The 15,500-nt window shown below is 50.1% G+C and overlaps 1 protein-coding gene across 5 annotated transcripts in view; it reads right to left on the bottom strand.

Annotated features, from left to right (window-relative positions):
* The window catches only part of ATP6V1C2 (ATPase H+ transporting V1 subunit C2), a 53,450-nt gene that overhangs the window by 20,670 nt on the left and 17,280 nt on the right, over positions 1 to 15,500 (bottom strand). For all 5 annotated transcript variants that reach the window (XM_021697762.1, XM_021697763.1, XM_021697764.1 and 2 more), the window contains 2 exons: positions 5,457 to 5,542; positions 4,529 to 4,558 (listed from right to left, as the gene is read on the bottom strand). In XM_021697762.1, coding sequence (XP_021553437.1) covers positions 4,529 to 4,558; positions 5,457 to 5,542 — 116 coding nt within the window. The remainder of the gene's footprint in view (positions 1 to 4,528; positions 4,559 to 5,456; positions 5,543 to 15,500) is intronic.

Genomic DNA, 15,500 nt, shown 5'->3' with positions numbered 1-15,500 from the left:
GGGGGGGGGGGGGGGGGGGGGGGAGACCACACCGCCTGGACTTCATAGCGCTCAGTCTCCTAGGGAGACAACCAGGCAAACCTCACACCACGGAGAATGGCAACAGGAGCGTAGCAGGGTGTGAAGGGTGGGAGAGCTGGCGCCTGACTCCCAGGGAGGGCAAGGAGGGCTTCATGCAGGGGCTGGAGGGGACAGGAGTTTGCCACACGGCCGGAGGGGGAGGGTGCTGGGTGCGAGCTGCCTGGAGGACATCCTGCCTGGGGGCCCAGGAATGTCTGGGACAACCCAATGGAACAGGAGGGCCGGGGCAGGGTCACGGCCCTGGAGGGCCGTGTCCTCACTTTCTCCTGGGGTGAGGACATTGGAGACACCTATTCCCCCCCGCCCCATTATCTGCCAGTAATTGGCCACACATGGCTCCAAGTCCAATAGCAGGGCCGGAGAGGTCACCAAGCAGGTTAGGACACCAAGCCTCCGGGGGCTGTGTAGCCAGCCAAGGACGTTCATGCACTGAGACTTCCCTGGGGCCAGTGGGGGCTTTGCCGGGGAGAAGCCGGCAGGGGGACTGCGTGAGAGCAGGAGCAGCTCAGAGGGGCCTAAGCTCTGGAAGCAGAAGAGGGAAGGCAGGCTCAAGAGGACAACTGCCCACGAAGGAGGCCCAGGGCACACCTGGATTTCCAGGTCAGGTGAGAGGGTAGAGGGAGGGGACACTCACTAAGTTGGGCAGCCGCAAGGGCGCAGCAGGACGGGACAGGGCAGGGGGAGAGGAGATGAGCTCAGCTCCAGGGAAGCTGGGGCCCGACACGAGGGTAGATGAGTCCCCAGGACACAGACGAAGTGAAATGGGGCTCTGTGGAGGTAAGCGGCCTGCTGGCAGAGGGGTGTGCACGGAAGTGGGAAGGCCTTACAACCATTCAGGTAGGTGACACTCATTGTTCACCTTGGCCAGGACCCGAGAATTAGTGCATTTAACTTACCTTTCAACCCTATTAAGTACTATCATCATCTCCACTTTAGAGATGGGACCAGCATGCGCCAGTCACCTTGCTAACGTCCACTATAGGAGTTGACGGTGACCGTGGAGCAACGGAGCACCACGCTTCTTCCCTGCCCCCCCACGGCTGGTCACGGCTACCCTGCAGCATGCACGGTGGTCCATCTCCGCACGAGACCCACGTGCTGATACGTCTGGCTCACTCGCACTTAGAAGGTGTCCCTCAGGCTCCAATGGGGCTGGAATTGACAAGAGGCGCCAAGGGGAGGGAGCTGATCCGCTAGGATGAGCGCCCTTATTAAGGAGAGACGCCAGGAAGCTCGCTCGCTCGTTCTCCCCCTCCCCATGTGCTCCTCCAAGGCCAGGCCCTTGTGAGGACATAGTGAAGGAACCAGCCTGCGGGCACCTTGATCTTGGACTTCCAGCCTGCAGAACTGTGGGAGATCAATGTCTGTTGTGACAGCCCCCTAGGCTGGTGTTTTGTTATGGCACCTCGAGCTAATACAGATTTGGGTATAAATTGGGTATTAATATGGATTTTTGTATTGCCACCCCCTGCAGGGGAAGACTTTGTACAAAAATGTACAGACCAGGGAGGAGCAGAACGAATGTCTGGATAATGGGGGGTGGGGGTACAGCGCGAGGCAGAACCGGAAGGTGGAGGACTCCTCCCGTGGCAACTGATCCCACTCAGGGAGCCCCCCCCACCCAGTGGGCCAGGCTGGAGCCATCGCCAGCCCCCCGGCTGGCCCCAGGCAGGAGATGCTGGGCAGGAGACGCTCTGGGATCTGTGCCCCGTCTCCTCCCTGCTCTGCCACTTCCAGCACCCTGTGGGCACACCACCCCCAAGCCAAGCCGCCTCCCACCCCCACTCTCTCTCTCTCTCTGCTGCTTTTGTCCTTCAGCATCAGGACAAGGGCCACTTCCCGAACGCCTGCCGACTGTCCATCCCACTGTTGCCTTGGACGCTCGCCTGTTCCCGGACTCTCCTGACGCTGCCTGATCCTCCCGATTCTCTCTGCGCTCCCAGGCTCCCCGAGGGCAGATGGCTATTTCTGTGTCCCCAGAGCTGTCAGTGCCCAGCACAGAGCAAGCGTCCCACGTAAGAATCTCCCTCATGACTCCGGTGACGTACTAACTTGCACAACGTGGGTGGCTTAGAAGAGACACACTGCACAATGACTCGTCCCCATGCATTGTCACAGACGCTAAGGTCCTTGTGGCATTCAGAGCAGAGAAGATTGAGTTGGCCCTTTCCTCTAGAGGGGCTCCTGTGATTCCTGCCAGACTCTGCCCATCTCCTCGGGGGGGCCCCCCGGGCCCCTCTCACATCACAGCACGTGCGGGACCGCGGGGCTGTCCCCCTGGCCAGGAGCTCTTGGACAGCAAGCACCTCTGCGTGCCTGGCACCCAGCACAGAAGCCCCTTGAGATCTCTGGTGTGCTACTGTGACCCCCTCCTCCTGTGCCTCCCCTGGCACGTCAGGAGCACCAGCTCCAGACCCTGACCGTCCGCCCTGTCGGCGCCCATCACCTTCGGTGACAACATGGTCTGAGGACGGTCCTCCATCTTAGAAAGCAGCAAGCCGTCCCCTTGGGCCTTGCTGTCCTTCCAGCCCTGCAGCCTTCCCTCTGCCTACCCGGGAAAGAACAGGCCTGCCCTCCCTGCCCCCGGCTGAAGTCAGAGAAGCCTGGCCTCCAAGGGAGCAATCCGGGGCTTGGACGGATGGCCTGTGAGGTCAGACCATGACCCAGGCAGGCTCACTCAGAATCAAAACATGCAATCAACAGGCGGCAGCTCTTGAGTAACAGTGACCTCATCTGAGAACCACAGCAAGGCCTTCCTGGCAGGGAGCAGGATGAGGGACCCGTGACCATCTCCTGGTCAGCCAGACGACTCTCCAGGTGCTTAGAACTTCGGTGACCGTTCAAGGGCCTGCTCCAGACAGCGGTGTGTTTGCCCAGCACCAAAGCATCTACAGCCTTCCTTCCAGACTCAAAACTCAGTTGGGGGCAAAGAACAAGCCAAAACAAAAGGTGCCTAAGAAAGGCGAAGAGCCTGTAAAGGATGAAGTCCACTGACGGGGGAGAAAACCAGGACCCAGAGAGGTGACCGGCCAAGGTCCAGGACCGGGTCTGGCTGCTCCAAGGCGGCTGCGGCTGCGGCTGGCTTGTCCCCGTGGCATTGCCCTGGGGGAGATGGATTAAACCCTGCCTAGTGGGGGCAGCCCTGAGCCCTCCAGTTAATTCTGTCAATCGCTAGTTCACTAGTTCCGTGGGTGCTCTGCAGAAGAATAAGAAAAAGATTTCCCAAAGGAAATCATATCAGGAAAGCCTGAGCCAAAGTCAGTCTGACCAGGTCTCAGGACTGCAGTACTTCTCAGAGCCTTTATTATGCTAACACACACTGTGAATGTCAAGAGTTATCGGCCACAAGCCCTTGACCTCTGCACAGGGCTGGTTACAGAACAAGGCTTGGAAGCTCTCGTCTTGTCTAGGAAGTCATGGGGACCCACCCGATTCTCAAGGGGCCTGGAGATAATGAAGCGTATTACGTAAAACAAATAAAGCTGGCTTTCCTCCTCCCTGAGATGAGAGGCAGTGGGCTAATAATGCACTGGGGATGGAGACGATGAGTGGTAACATCTAGCTTTAAGTAACGTGAATTTTGAGTAGAAGCAAGCATCTTGTTCGCTATTTTACTGTGAGCTCAAATCCTCGTGCCTTAAAGACCAGGTTTTTATGTAGAAAAGTAGCTCTCTACCTTAAGTCAGCTCCTCAGTCTAGGACCCTACAAGTTACCTGCTGAGAAGTACGATCAGCTGATCAACAAAAATAATTTTTTATTAGCATCAGCGAGAGACTTCAGTGTCACCAACAGATTGCATTTGGAAAAGTATTTTTGCTAAGTTCCAATCTGTAAAGATCTGTGTTCCTCCTGAAAGGATTTGCTGGCCTTAATTGTTTGTCCTAAAAGGATTTGCTGCTTTGAGCAGGTTGGAGCAGGCTGGAGCAAACCCAAAGCAAATGGCTCCTTTTAGCCAGGAATGGCCTATTGAGGTATAGGGACGCTCCCCCACCCCCCGCAAGGCTCATGAGAGAAGAGCCCTTGTGTTGAGTGGACCCCAGCAGGGCCACACAAAGCTAAGCCTGACATATAAGCTGCCAGGGTCCACAAAACAGCCAGACTCAGGAGAGTGGGCACTGAGGACAGACATCAAAGCCAAGGAGCAGACCACAAGCCAAAAGATACAGAAAGTCCACCTTGAACTCCAGAGCCAGAGGATCACCCCATTCCTGGAAGCATGCAGGGCTGGGGGGTGGGGGCGAAGCAGGGCAGACACGAGAAAGAGGGAAAAGGAATAAAGGTGATGATAGGTCATATGGCTATCGTGACCCAGGTGCCAGGTTGTTACTCGAGAAATCCACCATGACCCGATCACCACCACACCCCAAGGACCAGACTGAGAGTCCACCTTCCCAGGGACATGCAGGCGTCACACCAAGCACACTCACGGCAAACGTTATGACCTACTCTTTAAATATTTCATTTTTTCCTTCAAACCTGCAATGTAATAAGGGGAAGTTATTATATTGCATGAACACACGAAGCCAAGTTCAGATGTGGGAGCAGGAGCATTTCCATTCATCAATTTAAACAAGCAAATAAAAAAACCTTTTATGGTTCCCAAGAGGGAAAAACTATGAATCGGTATGTAACAAATGAGCCATGTTAGATACAGAATTTACACTCCCATTTTCAGTGTTCGTACATAGAGTCACACGTTCTGTTGACTTCTGCGGAGTTCAAACGCCTAATTCTAAAGTCTCCGAAGTCACCAAGCTTGTGTCTTGCACATTTTCAGCGCACTCAGATTGTACGTACACAATTAATGGGCCCGAATGTCTCTGGAATCTGGGGTCTCTCCTACAGCACAGGAGAGACAGAAATTCCAAATGCGAACACATGACCCAGAGCATGTTCAGTCTTAACTGTGTATTTACTGGGCACAACTTAAAGACTTAAGTTTTGAGGCTTTTCCCGGCCCCTGAAGGCATTTTCCAGCCTCATCTGGGGAGAGGGAGAAATGGGTTGGGCTGGGTGGGGGTGGGGACAGGGGTGGGGGACGGGTGGAATTTTCCATGCAGGATACAACACAAGCTGATAGAGAAGGCGGGCAGATCAAACAACTCCGAGACCCTACTGACCCCATTCTCCCTGCAGGTTTCTACGGGGTAAAAAATGCCAGATGTTCTCGAAATGCCACAGCCAGGACCATCCACAGGCCAAGGGGCAAGTCTTCAAGCCAGCAGTCCTGCTGAGCTCAAAACGGGGTGTACAGCTCTGCCCAACGTGTCCATCTAGATGCTCCACGGGGCTGGGTCCCTGCACCCTCAACAGGGCGTGCAATGTGCTAGAACCGGCTGAGAGAGGCCTGGGTAAGAACACGCCAGTGACCTACCTCCGTTGGCCAGGAGGTTCTCCGGAACCTTCCCCTTGGCGTCTTCCATGACTTCTACCACGCTCTGGGCCATCTTCTTTATGAGGCTTTGGGGAAAGAACACAAGGCAGTTAGACTGGGAATGTGCCCTCCGAATCCTCTTGACACTTCCCCCCGGGGGGGGTGGGGGAAGGAATGGGCGCCACCCTCTGGGGACTCTTTGGCAATATGTAGGCAGAGACTTCCTATGTGCAGAGCCCTTGAACCAGTATTTCCACTTCTGAGAAACTATCTTAAGGAAATAGGGTGAAGAAAAACCCTTCTGAATAAGATGTTCTTCGCAGCACTTGCTGACAGCAACACACAGGAAGCCACGGGAAGGTTCAACAATAGGGGATTGTTGGAAGCAAATGGGAGGTCTGACTGAGGGACTGTTGCTCACGCATTGGAAAGGTCTACAAAGAATTCCTAATACCGTGGAACAAGGCGCATATTATCATGTTACGTGGAAAAGAACCAAGATACAGATTTATACGGACAGCACGGCTGGACCTACGTGGAAATGTTCTTCCCACCTTATGTATTTTCAATGATAATCCATAATGATAATTCAGTACTGACTTAATGCGGAATGTAATTCAGTATGCTTTTATCGTTAGAAAATCAGAACCTGTAAGTCTCCACTGAGGGCTTCAGAAAGTACGAGAAAGGATGGTGAGCCGGCAGAATATACCGAGCTGTCAAATCACTATGTCGTACACCTGAAACTAATGTGACATGTGAAGATCCGAAAAAGAATAAAACAAAAGCGTCCCCCTCTCCCAAAAAACCCAAAAACAAAAGTCTGAGAAAAGAAAGGGAAGGGCAGGATTCCAAGGCAGAAGGACTCAAATTCACATGGCTCTACCAATTACCAAATGTATCATTTTTTGTTTGTTTTGTTTTTAAATTTTAACTGGGCTCCACACCCAACCTGGGACTTGAACTCACCACCCTAAGATCAAGAGTGGCATGTTCTACCACCAGAGCCAAAGAGGCGCCCCCTGCAGCTTTTTTTCCTTTTTTTCTTTTCTTTTCTTTTTTTAAGATTTTATTTATTTATTTGTCAGAGAGAGCGAGCATAAGCAGAGGGAGCGGCAGGCAGAGGGAGAAGCAGGCTCCCCACTGAGCAGGGAGCCCGATGCAGGACTCGATCCCAAGACCCTGGGATCATGACCTGAGCCAAAGGCAGACGCTTAGCCAACTGAGCCACCCAGGTATCCCACCTTTTTTCTTTTTAAAAAAAATAATCTCTACACCCAAGGTGGGGCTCACACTGACAACCCCGAGATCAAGAGTCACACGTTTTTCCCACTGAGCCAGGCAGGGGCCCCCAAATGTATGATTTTGGTCAAATTTGTTTAACCTCTCTGTGCCTCAGTTCTCTTCTCTGTAAGATGCAGATTATATCCATTTTGCAGGATTATTATAAATATTAATATAACTAATCAGACTCCAAGGGTCTAGCAGCAGAGTGTCTGCTCCTGGAGGCTGAGCACTGAGAAGTCCTCTGGAAAACATGCCAAACTAGGACCAAAGTCAGAAAGCTCTCAAGATTCAAATCCTTGCCTTAGGCCACCTCTCCACCTGCCCCCACCCCCAGGAGGGAGGCAGCTTTGCAGGGAGCCTGGATCAGGTCACTGAATTCCAGATGGGGAACATGGCCTTCTGCTGTTGCAGGGACTAGCCATGCTGGCTACTCAGAGCATGAGGCCAGGGGGCTGGGGACCAACACAGGAAACTGAGGCAGAAAGGCACTGAAAGGTCCCAGATTCAAGGAAGAGAGGGAGGGAGAGAGAGAGGAAGAGAGGGAGGGAGGGAAAGAGGGAGGGAAAGAGGGAGGGGGAGGGAGGGCTGGAAGGGAGAGAATGATGAGAGGAGGAAGGCAAAGAGGGAGGAGGGAGGGAGGAAGCGGAGAGAGGGAGGAGGGAGGGACAGAGGGAGGGAGAGAGGAAGGAACTTGTTTTCCCATCAGAGTAATATGTATTCATGGTTAAAATTTGAAAAATACCCAAAAAATGAAAACCATACTCCTCTGCCCAAGAGAAAACACACACTTTGCATTCTGGAATATTTCCAAAGCCTTAACATGTCCATAGCTTATGTGAGCTGAGATTTTCTTTTGATTAACACCTACCACTTTAGTGGAGTCTACCAGGTACCAAATTGCTGTAATCATTACCTCATTTAACCCTCACAAACATTCCTGAAGGCGAGTATTATCCCATTTTACAGATGAGGCCCAGAGAAGTAAGTTGACCCTGTTCACCCACCCGGTCCATCTGAGGACTCCGAGGCTCTCAGCCACTCGGCCGCGCTGCTGTCTGCAATCACTGAGATCCATCCTGGACTTAAATCTCTACAAATGTGTTGGCATTTCCTAGAACACTAGCTTTGTACCGCACTAATTATAACAAATTATAATTACCCTACTAATTAGCTACCCAACTAATCTCATTCTGTTCCCTCAGCTGTCAAATGGGGAATGGTACTGCTCTTCTCACGGGTTATCTGTGGAGTTCGATGTAAGCCTGCGCTGTTCCAGGAGCCCGGAGTTCGTGGCAACATCAGATGTGCCCTAGGCAGCCTGGTGGGCCGCATCCGGGTCTCGCCTCTGGTTCATGGAGAGATTCGGCAGGAGACCGGGGAGGGTGGGAACCATGAGTGTGGTTCCCTCTCAGTTCCCAGAACCTCTCTCCGCTCTTCTCCTCCAGCCTGGGGGTGTGACAATGCCTCTCCATCTGCCTGGGTTTGTACACCATCCCTTGGGGGTCACCTACAGCCCACACACGACTGCTCGTCCCTTTATAAACAGACTCTCCTCAAATTCTGTGTGTCTTCTGTTAGCTGTTAAGACCCTGACTCGCTCAGTTCATTTATTCATGGGTTCACTCATTCATTCAGCAAATTCCGTATGTTAAGCAACTGGGTACCCAGCACTGTTCATTGTGCTGTGAACTGAACAAAATCCCTGCTCTCAGGAAGCTTCTATTCTAATGCTGTCAACAGTTCCTCTTTATCACTGTTCTGGTGGTGCATCAGGTCGCCACCTCCATATCCTGTGGCACTTTGAGCAACTGTTTACCTAAAGGTAGTAGTAACTCTCACCCCTACCCCAATGCCCGATGCACAGCTCAAGAAATGTTTGTTGAGCGAATAAATGAATTCTGGCACTCCCCGGCACCTAAATGCCACACATGCTTGCTTCCTCAGCCAACTGCAAAATAGAACTCACTCATCATTTTGTTAACGACTTCTTGCTGCTCCCGATTCTAGGACGTATGGAGCTTTTAACCGTAACAAGATGGCCACACGCATGCCCTCAGGCGTGTTCACCACCGCGGAACATCTCAGAATAACATGGTCTGATGAAGTTTAACTACTGGGAGGCTCCCTTACTGCACAGAACAAAAGGGGCCCGGACTTAGCTGTGATGACTAACAACAGTCCTCAGCCAACTGTGATCTTACTGAATCAGAATGTTTTTCTCATCAGAAGGAACCTAAGAGACTACGTGACGTTTTACTTTTCTGACTCCATGGTTCACTGTGAACACATTTCCGTGAACACAGCTCCCCGGTTCCTGGGATCTATCGCATGGTATTTTGCTGAGTGGCTGTATCGTAAGTATTTCCCTACTCGTGGACACGTGGGTTGTTTCCCCCGTGATAGGATGTTGCAACGATACCCGTATTTTGCCCACTTGTGTAGGCAGAATGAGCTGTTAAAGAATAACTAGTGGAATACAAGGTATAAACATTGGTAATTTTAACAAACAGGCCAAGCAACTCTCCAAATACGCAGAGCTGGCATACACCCCCACCAACATTGGGCAAGAGTGCCTGCTTCCCTAAACCGTCGCCAACATCAGGTGTCATGAATGTTTCATCTCTGCCGATCTGATAGCTGAAAAATTATATTGCATTCGATGGACTCTGAGAAACAAACTGAGGGTTCTAGAGGGGAGGGGGGTGGGAGGATGGGTTAGCCTGGTGGTGGGTACTGAGGAGGGCACGTTCTGCATGGAGCACTGGGTGTTATGCACAAACAATGAATCATGGAACACTTCATCTAAAACTAAGGATGTAATGTATGGGGATTAACATAAGAATAAAAATAAAATTAAAAAAAAAAATTATATTGCATTGTTGCTCTGATTTGCATCTCTTTGATCATCACGGAGGCCAGACATCATTTCCATAGGTTCGCTAACGCTATAAATGGTCTGTTTTCTTCTTCTGTGAACAGCATGTTCGTGCCCTCCTTTGCTGGTTCTTCTGTTGGTTTTGTTCCTTTTTTAAAAAAAAATACTGGGGCGCCTGGGTGGCTCAGTTGGTTAAGCGACTGCCTTCGGCTCAGGTCATAATCCTGGAGTCCCGGGATCGAGTCCTGCATCGGGCTCCCTGCTCCGCGGGGAGTCTGCTTCTCCCTCTGACCCTCCCCCCCTCTCATGTGCTCGCTCTCTCTCTCTCTCATTCTCTCTGTCTCAAATAAATAAATAAAATCTTTAAAAATAAATAAATAAAAATACTGACTTGTAAGGGCTCTGAAGTATCTCAGGAACTCAACTCTTGAGGAAGTTCTTTGAACTGGGTAACATCCCCACTTGAAAGGTGAAAACATGAAGACTCACATTGCCGAAAGTCACCCTGTGCAGGGTGACACATGTCAAAGCAGAAACAGATCTCAAATCTACCCGACTCCAAAGTCCCTGCTCTTCAACGCTAGTTTAAATTACACTTGGCACTTTCCTCTAAAGCACTTGATGAAGATGTACACTAATCCGTAAGGGAGGATGTGCAAATCGTATCTTTAATTAAAAAAGCAATGTGAACACTGTGTAATCTTTTTTTTTTTAAGATTTTATTTATTTGACAAAGAGAGAGACAGCGAGAGAGGGAACACAAGCAGGGGGAGTGGGAGAGGGAGAAGCAGGCCCCCTGCTGAGCAGGGAGCCCGATGTGGGGCTCGATCCCAGGACCCTGGGACCATGACCCCAGCCGAAGGCAGACGCCCAATGACTGAGCCAATCTTGACTGGGGTCTTGGGTACATCACTGTCTGTCTCGCTGATGTAACTAGAGGAATTCTGGAGTTACCTTCAGAAGGCTTGCAAATTCCGGGGGGAAGGCTTGAACCATAAATTGTGGTTAATTTGGGCCAATTTCAGCTCTTAGCACAGTAGCAGCAACCCCTTCCCAACCCTCAGCCACATGGGAGGCCGCTGTCTGTTCCTGGAGCAATTTGCACACAATCTGTAGGAGCCAGGGTGGGCGTAAAAGACCCTGTTCTCGAGATACTGGGGATCTGTGTTCTGATTGCTGCTTCTGATCACAGAGGTACAAAGAGGGGGGTGGTCAGTGTAGTTACCCACCCCCCAAAGCCACAAACTCCTCCCCCTTCAGCTACACAGACTTCCAAGGGACTTAAAGAGCCTGTGTCTTTCCCTGCCCTTCATTTTTCTTTTTCCCATTTTGGGAGCCAGACATGAAGATTAACATTCAAAAACAACTGTGCATATGGGGAACATCAGAAAGTGAGTGTTCAAATCCAGGGAAGGGCTCAGAAAAGACCTGACGACATAAGTTTATACCTCAGGCTGATCCTTGGCACGGAGAGAGCCTACAACAATTTAAAGTAGTAATAATAAGCAAAACTAATACCAAAAAAACCCCCAGCAAACCCAGTGAAGGAGGAGGATATGATTTCCAGAATTACCACATTAGTAGATTCAAATGTCCAGTGTTCAATAAAAAATCATAAGGCAAAGAAACAGGAGAGTATGGCCTATTCAGAGGAAAGAAATAAATGAATATGAGCTGTCTCTGAAAAAGAAATGATGGCAGATCTACCACAGACTTAAAAAATGACTGTTTTAAAGATGCTCAAAGAACTAGAGAAAACGAGGAGAAAGTTAAGAAAATAAACTATGAACAAAATGGAAATATCTATAAAGAGATAATACCCCCCCCAAAAAATTCTGGGGCTGAAAAGTATAACTGAAATGAAAATTTCACTAGAGGGATTCCAAGGCAGATTTGAGCAGAAAGACTCAGCAAACTTGAAGACAGGACTTGAAATTGTCAAGAAAGAGAAAAGATTGAAGAAAAGTGAAAAGAGCCTAAGGGACCTGCGGAACACAGCAAATGCACCAATATGTGCATTGTGGGAGTCCCAAAAGAAGGAGAGAGAGAAAGGGGCAGGAGAATATTTGAAAAAATAAGAACAAAGCCGAAGGACTCACACTTCCTGATTTCAAAGCTTACTATAAATCTACAGTAATGAAAATAGTGTGGTACTGGCATAAAGACAGACATAATAGACCAATGGAACAGAACAGAGATCCCAGAAATAAACCCTCATATATATCAAGTGATTTTTGACAAAGATGCCAACACCGTTCAATAGGGAAAGAACAGCTGTTTCAACATATGGTGCTGGAAAAGCTGGATATCCACACATAAAAGAATGAAGCTGGACCCCCACCTCACACCATATATAAAAATTAACTCAAAATAGATCAAAGACCTAAACGAAAGACCTAAAACTATAAAACTAAAACTACAGAATAAAACATAGGGTCAAAGCTTCGTGACACTGGATTGGGCAACGATTTCTTGGATATGACACCAAATGCACCGGCAAGGAAAAAAAGAAACTGGACCTGATGAAAATTTAAAACTTTGTGCATCAAAAATATCAGCAGAACACAAAGGCATCGCACAGAATGGGAGCAAATGTTTGTTTGTTATATATCTGATAAGGGAGTAATATCCAGCATATAGAGAGAATTCCTAAAACTCAATCACGTAAAAACAAACAACTCCACTCAAAAATGGGCATAGGACTTAAATAGGTATTTGTCCAAAGAAAATAAAAGGCCAACAAGCACCTGACAAAATGCTCAAAATCGCTAATCAGCACTAATGGCGGGGAGATCGGTAAAAATGGGGAGCAACAAACGGCTCATAAACATTTAGGATAAAAGCTCAAACTCACTCGCCGTGAGTTATTTTTCACTTATCAGATTGGCATATTACAAAGCTTTATGATTTCAGCCCTGGCAAGTACCCTGGAAAACTGGCACACCAATGCCTGTTGATACGAGGTATCTACTGATACAGCCTACTCACCAGTCTTTTCAGAGCAACTATCAGAAGTTTTTAACACATAAGATATTTCTGCCCAGGAATTTCACCTCTAGGAATTGATTCTTCTGATAATCTTTGCTCCCGTGCACAAAACCATCTATGCAAAGATGTGTGCTACGGCCTGGTCTGTGACTGCAAAGACAGGAAGCCATCTCTGTGGTACCAACAAGGGACCCAGGTGATGATAATGGAGCACCAAGAAGTCTCCAAAGAAGAACGAGGAAGGTCTCTTATGGATGGCCATGAAAGGCTGTACCTCTTGGAGTAAAGGGGGGAAAGAAAATCATAAGTAGTATCTGTGGTTATGGTCACCTTTTTGTAAAAACAAAATGAAAAGACATAAAAAAAAAAACCACTTGTATTATGCATGGAAAAATCTAGAAAGACTGGCACTATATTGTTGAAATGGCTTTCTTTGGGGAATAGATTTGCAGAGGGGGGGATGTGGATTTTAAAATTATCAGCATGTATTAATAATAAAAAAAGAAGAATGGCGTTGCAAATAAAACAGAGCGATAAAGTATATACAGTACTAAGTCAAGAGATGCCTCCTGGGCTCAGCTGGTTAAGATTTCTTTCAATGGGCTCAGCTGGTTAAGATTTCTTTCAAATTAATCTTGCCAGAGTGCCTGGGTGGCTCGGTCGTTAAGCGTCTGCCTTCGGCTCAGGTCATGATCCCAGGGTCCTGGGATGGAGTCCCACATCGGGCTCCCTGCTCTGCGGGAAGCCTGCTTCTCCCTCTCCCACTGCCCCTGCTTGTGTTCCTGCTCTCGCTATGTCTCTCTCTGTCAAAAAAAATAAAATAAATCTTAAAAAAAAAAAAAAATTAATCTTGCCAGTCAAATGGGGAACCAAGGGGAGAAAGTGAAGAAGATGGAGGCACCATCCAGGTGTGAGGCAGGGCAGGTAGGGTTCTAATAGGGCGGCAGGCCTTCAGGAGCTGGGCAGGCTGAATCCAGATGCTAGGAACCTGGGAGGTGAGGGGTCAGGGGAGGGGGGCTGCCTGTGGCCAGGTGTGCAATGAAAATGCTCTGTTCTTTCCTTCTGAGAACACCACAGGGCACCGCTCAGCGCTGCTGATTTTCAGGCCCTGGGCTCCAAGGGGGCCATTCCCCGGGGCCCTTGGGACACAGGATGGCTCAAGAGCTGAGAGCCCAGTGGGACAGGGACCCGAGAGATCTCTGTCTACCTCCTGTCCTCCTGCAATCCCATGCTCATCTGACCATCTATCGTGCAGGGGCCCAGGCCCACCCCAGATGGATGATGGGTACACAGTAGAGGGCTGATTTTCACTCACGGGAGTGCCCCTGTCCCAGGGCCCCAAGCACAGAGGACATTCTTCCTGAAGGGTGGCCCCACTGCAACCATGCACAGCGAAGCTTCGTGTGTTTCCTCCCTCCAGAGCACCCCTGTGGACCCAGCACCCCACCTCGGCGGGAGGACCGCCCCCCCACCTGCCCCACGCCCTTGCCTTGTGGGAACAAGGGCTGAGTCTCACACCCAGTTCTCCATGAAGGGAGCATGGCTGTCAGTTTCCCAGGCCCTGAGTGCATCCACGGGAAGGGAAACAGGGCTCCCGCCCTTTCCCTGGGTTTTTTGGATAATTCAGGCCAAAGCAGACTGATGTTGGTCTGGTTTTCAGAAATGACTCCATGCTGGGGAGGAGAGGGCCCACAGGCTGCTGGGAGGGCCAGAGGAAGTTTCCATAGGGTTTGGAAGCAAGAGTAACAATAGCTTTTACCTAGTGAGCTGACCTCGGGCCCGGGCACTTTGTGTACATATATACATACATATCTATAAACCAATGACAAATGAGGCAAGGCCACAGTGAGCTCAGGAAGCTGAGGTTCAGAGAGACCAAGACCCTTGCCCGAGATCCCTTTGCTGGTGACCCTGACATTAACTAGTACTGTCCCCATGCCCCGCCCCTGGCACAAGCCTCTGCCCACCACACCAACCACTCTCAGCACTCCAGCGGCCAATGTGTCCCTCTCTGGATAACCAAAACCCCAAGCACACCCCACAGATGGAGGGGCTCTGACCGGCCCAGCCTTCCTCTGTGGCCACACAGGAACCCAGAGAAGTGAGGCCCAGAAGCTTCCACACCGTGGTGACTCACTGAGCCCCTGGGCACCTCACCCTGCTCCTTTGTCTCCGCTTCCTCCTCGGCCAAACAACAAAGAAATCAACATGCCTTGCAGCAATCATCAGGAACATGTGACTGGACTGTGATTCTGTGACTTTGTTTTAATAAAAATAAAGGTCCAGTGAGGCCTCTGAGATGGTTCCCCTCTCTGGACGGCTTTGGAGGGCTCTGGCCACAGAGATACCGTGCTTTGAATTCTGGCCTTGCTTTTTAGAAGCTGGAAGTCGCAATAATGGACTGGTATTTCCATCTTTAGAGGGATCCCTTCCGTACACTGTGTGTAAAGCCATTTAGCAAAATCGCCCGTCACTCAGAACAGAATTTGCTTTGGCCAAGTTGGCATTATGTAGCTTGATTCACCCACACCTCGGCTGGTAATCCCTGGTCCTCTTCAAAAGCCCATCTATCCTCAGAGAAAATTTACCCCCTAAACGGCTAGGGACAAGGCAGGCGCCTGGTTCTTGAGTGTTATTAACATGCTCTGGGGTCCTGCAGGCTTTTAGGGGTCATGGGGCAGTCCTCTGGGCATCTGGATTAGAAGGGCGCCTGGAATTTGTTTGAGTTCTGAAGCATTTTCTAGAAAAGTCAAGGCACCAAGCAGCCTGGGCACCATGCCCAAATGCAGGGGCCCCATTCACACCGAGCTGGGCCCAGGGCACACAATGTAAAGAGCGCCCCCAGAGTTGTGCGACCTGCAGCCCACCCCGGAGGATGAATGGACAGAGGCCAG

The sequence above is a fragment of the Neomonachus schauinslandi genome, chromosome 10, assembly GCF_002201575.2.
Source record: "Neomonachus schauinslandi chromosome 10, ASM220157v2, whole genome shotgun sequence".
NCBI lineage: Eukaryota > Metazoa > Chordata > Mammalia > Carnivora > Phocidae > Neomonachus > Neomonachus schauinslandi.
This window is presented reverse-complemented; position numbering and strand designations above follow the sequence as displayed.